Source organism: Monopterus albus, unplaced genomic scaffold (assembly GCF_001952655.1).
Source record: "Monopterus albus unplaced genomic scaffold, M_albus_1.0 scaffold65.1, whole genome shotgun sequence".
In the NCBI taxonomy this organism is placed as follows: domain Eukaryota; kingdom Metazoa; phylum Chordata; class Actinopteri; order Synbranchiformes; family Synbranchidae; genus Monopterus; species Monopterus albus.
The window spans coordinates 1,632,536-1,638,465 of NW_018127945.1; the positions used below are offsets into that span (position 1 = coordinate 1,632,536).

The following is a 5,930-nucleotide window of genomic DNA, read 5'->3' on the forward strand; positions in this document are numbered from 1 at the left end:
CCAGAATCTCTTCCATGTCCCCAGGCCTAGTCTCCGTGACCAGAGATCGGGCCGTCGGGGCCCCTGCCTTCGACTCCTGCCCAATCCACTATGCACCGGCCCCTTTCGGAACCTCCTGCAGGTGGTGGGCCCACGGGAAGACGTCCCCACGTCGCTCGTTTGGGCTAAGCCCGGCTGGGCCCCGTGAGGGGAGGCCCGGCCCCCAGGCGCTCGCATTCGAGCCCCAACCCCGGGCCTGGCTCCAGGGTGGGGCCCCGGCTGCGCCATGCCGGGCGACGTCACGGTCCTTGATCTTAATCTATTCATAAAGGGCTTTTGAATTGTATGTATGTCAATGCAACACTTCCACCTTAACATTTGTGTTTATGAAGCTCAAAATGTTTCAGTTTTTGGTGAAATTATCATAAATGTATAAATTCAATTATATGTTTATTATTGAGTTCATAGTTAAAGGTGGTTTTGTACTGCACTACATTACCTTTATATTCTTGACTGTGTTCTAACTAAACACAGCAAAAAGTGATTTTGTGGAGGCAAAGGGAACATGCTGCTAAAACAAACCTAACATCATCACCTTTTAAAGTTAACATGGCAAACAGTTCCCTATCTACACATCCAGCAGATATGGGGCAGTGTTAGCATTCATGTGAAGTTGTGTTTGTGTTCACCTGATAAATGTAGATCCAATATTGACTGTTTTTTTCACTCTGTTTTGTATATCTGGCTCCTTAAGACAAAGGCTAAAAATGAAACAAAACGCCAACATAACATTCAGTTAACGTTCAGTCAACTTTTTTCTTGTAATCATCTTAGTCTTAGACTTCAGTCTGCTGCTTTTTTAAAATTTATTTTATATTCCTTTCTACTACAGGGCTGGACCTGTGTAATTGTTTGCCATGATGCCAGGGGGATACTCATCCATCCATCATCTATACTGCTTATTCAGAAGAGGGTCATGGAGGGGCTGGAGCCAATCTCAGCTGACATTGGGTGAGAGGTGGGGAACACCCTGGACTGGTCACCAGTCTATCACAGGGCTGACATGTAGACAACCACACACACACACACACGCACGCACGCACTCCTATGGGCAATTTAGAGTCGCCAATCAACCTAAGCTTCATGTCTTGGGAGGAAGCCAGAGTACCTGGAGAGAACCATGCAGGCAAAGGGAGAACATGCCTACTCTGCACAGAAAGGCACCAGGTCGGCATGGGCTGGAACCCGGAGCCTTCTTGCTGTGAGGTGATAGCGTTAATATCACTGTGTCACCATGCTGCCCACGCCAGGAAGATAATGACTTTGATTAATCCTAGTGTATAGTACCACATTTAAATGTAATTTCAAGGTACTTTGCTTAATTACAATAAAATATTCAGTATTCAGCACTCCCCATACAGAGACTAAGACAAAAAGTGATTTGCCTCTACTCAGTTAATGTCTGACAGATCTGTCAAAACTGGATTATCTCATCTGTCTGTGCCATGGGCCTAAATGTGATTCAAAAACAATTTAAAATACATCACTGAATTGCACTGCCACACTGGTTGACATGTTTCCTCACAAAGAAACACAAGACCATAATATTTATTATAAAATAACTAAATAAGATAACTTTTTACAGCAAATGAAATAAGCCAGTCAAATGTCCATGTACAAGATCTCTGGATATTCTTAGGGTCTTGGGTTTCAGCAAACCACTGTTGTGTTTAGTCTCTGTATGAGGAGTGCTCAAAAATACTGTTAATATAAAAAATGACCAGCCTTATTCTTTAAGCAAAGGGTCTGAATTCTTTAACACCATTCTCCATCAAGCCACAAAAATGACAGAACATAACTATATTCCAGTCTTCTCCTTTGTTAAATTTCTAATACTCATATTTACTAAATGACAATGTTGTGGCAATACAAGTGCTAGGACAGTGCACTTTGTAGAGTCACACCTAACAAAGACATGTTCAACATGCAATAAATTCACTCCCGACACAGGCAAATTTCATCTAAATAAAAATCATTTATTCTTCATTAATATTATTATTAGCATTATCCTTCTATCTAGAGAGTGTCCACCATGCCACTTTCAGAACTGGAGTAGTGCTAAGACATCTGTCTGTTGGAGTACATGATAGGGAGGGAGGAGGGGTTCGGCAGACAGATGGGTGGATGAATGGTTTGGGCGGGGTGGGGCTTTTACAGGTTCACACTCCTGATCATTCTCCATGCCGATGCAAACAAAGAGGGGATGATACAGACAGGAGGGACGACAGAGAGAGGAAGAGGGACTGAAATGTCTTCAAGAGTAGTTTGTCCCTGTTGACCTACATGAGACTGAACTGGGAGGACAAAGACCGTTTGAGTGGACGACAGGGGAGCAGCTTCAAGCTCATTGGTCAGGCTGCTGGACAGGGAACCAGGACAGGCCAATCACAGACTGATACAGAGGAGGAGGGTGTATGTATACATGTCTGTCTGTCTGTCTGTCTGTGTGTGTGTATGTGTAGGGGTGTGCTTGCACTGGTGCGTACATGTGTGTGTAACATGTGTATCCGTATGCACATATCTGTGAATGTGTAACTGGTCAGAGTTACTTTGATCCATTGTCACTGTACACTTGTCAAAGTCACTGTCACAACCGGGTACAAAGTTGAGGTAACAAACTTCCTTCTTCTTCCACCTCTGTGAAGAGAGAAAACATGCAACAGTGTGAGGAGGAAAGAAAAGAGAGGATGTAATTACAGAAATCATGACATTCAACAGACTCGGCCTGACCTGGAGTCTTAGAAGGGTTTGATTTTCTCAGTGTTCTACACTGTGGAATCGGTATTAGTAAACCTGTCGTCACCCACAACTGATGCCGTCCTCCAGTGACCAGTCAGTAACAAATACAGATAATCACCTTTATTTGGCCAAGTATGTTACACACACAAGGAACAGAACCAAGGCAGCCATCTCCGGTGCCAACTCACACCGATGATTCTAACCATTGTGAGCAAATTGGGGGTTCAGTGTCTTGCCCATGGACACCTCAACATGTGGACTGCAGGCCCCGTGATTCGAACCTCTAACCCTCCGGTTGGGAGACAACCGCTCTACCCACTGAACCACAGATAGGTGGCAAATAGAAAGAAAAACCTAAAGCATTGAAAAAAACGCCAAATGCAAATGACTGCATACATGAACAAACGCCCACTGTTTCCTTCAATCTGTTATCTCTCTGTACAGTATATCACTCACTATCCCCGACTGGCTCCATATGACATGTATCTTCTTTGCTGCAGCACAGTAAGGTGGTCCTCATTTGGGGCTGGGTGACATAGTGAATTGACTAAAACGCAGTAAGCAGCTAAAAGAATTTCTGTTCCCTCCCATCCAGAAAGAGGTTTTTAATGGAGAAATGCAGAACGAAGTGGTATAAAACTAGTTTTGTACCTGCTTCCATTAATGAGCTTAATAAGAAGTATCACTCTTCCCAAGTCTAATGTTTCTTACTGTTTAAAGTTTTTCTATGTGTTAATATATGTTGTGTGTTATCTGTTTTATTTTTGTTTGTTGAGAACTGTCACTCTGCTGCAAATGAATCTACCTTAGGGTACCAATAAAGTAACCTGAACCTAAAGACAACAAAATAAAAACATGGGTGTATTATGAGTGCTGGATCTGGCGCTACCACTCAGCCTATTTTTCCCCATAGCCCACTTGCAGTACTACAATGAAATATTCCCTTGAAAAAATAGGTGAGGTTTGTGTTGCTTTGAGTACCTACAGTGTCCGTCAATGAAACCCATGGGCATCTACCACTGGAAGGACCTTAATTTTTTATATTAAAAGTCTAAACAATCAACAAGCTACACAGTGACCAGCGAGTCATTTCTCAAACTGTTACCTGCGTTTCATCGCGTTGTAGTGTTGCCACTAGAAACCATGTTGTTGTCAGCGTTTGACAGAGACTGCTCCTTTACTACTGGGTCTGCAGGATGACAGAGGGACAACTTTTAAGGATTCTTTACCAACTTTACTTAATGCTTCCTGGAGTTTAGGACAACTCTAAAACCCCCCAAAACACAAAACAATTATAAATGCACAGCAGAAATGAAGGCACTCGTACGAATCCAGCATGCTCTTTGAATCATGGCCACGTTTTCAAGTGGTTATTGTGCTGCCTAGTAGTTTGCTGCATGCATGCTGCCACTCAGCTCACCTATGCTGCTGCTAAAATCTGAACAGACTAGTCTCCCCTCTCCTCTTCCTGCTGTCCTGAGCTTGATGTTTTGGTGTGTGGGTGGGTGGTGTACAATGTCAAAGCCTAGACACCAAACATTAATATATTAATGTTAATATACATATAAAATCATTGATTCCATGTGAGCTGGCTGACTGAACTGTTGAAGAAATGATAAAATATTAATCAGTCTCATGTTAAACCTACCAGAGGTAACCAGAATAAACCATTTAGATTTATCCTATTTTCATTAATCCAGTTCTTATTCTATTCTATTTTTATTCAACTTTATTCTATTGTAGTTCCTAAATGTTATGCCACCCAGTACTAGGTGAGAGAGAAACAGTATTTCGATTTTCTGTATGTCCTGCACATATGGTGAATTGACAATAAAATCCTTGAACCTTGAACCTAAACTTTACACCAGCAGCACATTTCATGTGTGTTTACACTTATCATGCTGCTGGCATGAACTCTCAGTGCTGTGCTGTACAGTGAGTATTATTTGGAACTGAAACAAATGTGAGTTTATGTAAAAGACGAAATTCACCACGACAATATAGTAGCTAGTGTTGACTTTAAACCTCAAATTACAATCAAACGTCATGTCCTGCTAGTGCTACAGACTTTAATTTGACTGTTGCAGAACCTTCCCCCTGTGCACCTGTGTGAGCTGTGTGTGAGAGTGTGTTCTGCTCACAGAAGTAGGGGTGCTCCATGGCCTCTGTGGCAGTCAGTCTCTGTTGGTGGTCGTAGCGTAGCAGCTTGTCGAGCAGGTCCAGAGCTTCAGGACTCACCAGGTGCTGGTTCTCAGTCTGCACAAATTGCTCCCAACGCTTCCTGCTCTGCCTGTGCAGATACACAGTACACACGGGAATAGTTTAACACCACCATCACTGCTGATAACAGTGCCAGCATGTGGCAGTGACAGTGCTGTGATCACTTCAAAATGTAGCCTTTGTCTTCCCTACTGTACTCTCTGTCCACTATGGCAAAACAGTATCAGCATTTATTGTGACCCAAAAGTGCTTCTGTCTGATTAACACCTAAACTTTCCCTTAATTTCAGTGAATAGGTGTGTTGAGAAAATAAAGGAATGAAACAAAACTGTCAGCAACTATTCTGTGACAAAGCCTTTGCTAATGTTTTATGAGGAAAATGCATTCAGCCATCTTTTTTATATTTTTATAAGAAACACTGAATGTTGTGAAGAACACAACCAGGTACCTTTAAGGAATCTGAATCAATCTGATGCCAAAAATATTTTAAAACTAAAAGCTGCAGTGGAAAAGCTAAACTCATGTGTAACTACCACTCTACTGTAATTTCAACCAAGCATATTATTTTTCAATGACAGGCAGGGTAGAATCTTTCTTATGGAACTGATACAGACCTGTGGGGCCTCAGTTCTAGGTACTGTCTTGTGTTTTCAGTTGCCCTCTTCTCCCCAAGTCAGTTTGAGGACCAGTTCAGAGCCTTACCTCAAACCAGTTCTTGGCATTTCAACAGCCAAAGAACATTAACCATGCTACTTTCTAACACTGGCATTGGCTCACCTATCAAGGTCACTAAACATGTGGCTTCATAAAAGTTTAACACTAAAATGTAGTGGACAAGTCTGTTTATTAAAGCACAGCTCTCTTGTTTTTATTGTAGGCTGCTTATTAGTTTTGCGCTTCCTGAAAAATTGACATATCAAATCAAATCAAAT

At 42.1% G+C, this 5,930-nt stretch overlaps 1 protein-coding gene across 2 annotated transcripts in view; it reads right to left on the bottom strand.

Annotated features, from left to right (window-relative positions):
* Nucleotides 1-2,009: 2,009 nt before the first annotated feature.
* Nucleotides 2,010-5,930, bottom strand: part of csnk2a2b (casein kinase 2, alpha prime polypeptide b) — a 20,409-nt gene continuing 16,488 nt past the window's right edge. The window contains exons 10-13 of one of the 2 annotated variants that reach the window (XM_020604423.1): nucleotides 4,920-5,068; nucleotides 4,199-4,303; nucleotides 3,884-3,967; nucleotides 2,010-2,676 (exon numbers count right to left, since the gene is read on the bottom strand). In XM_020604423.1, coding sequence (XP_020460079.1) covers nucleotides 3,891-3,967; nucleotides 4,199-4,303; nucleotides 4,920-5,068 — 331 coding nt within the window. In that variant the 3' untranslated portion in view covers nucleotides 2,010-2,676; nucleotides 3,884-3,890. The remainder of the gene's footprint in view (nucleotides 2,677-3,883; nucleotides 3,968-4,198; nucleotides 4,304-4,919; nucleotides 5,069-5,930) is intronic. The other variant, XM_020604425.1, reaches the window with a different exon arrangement.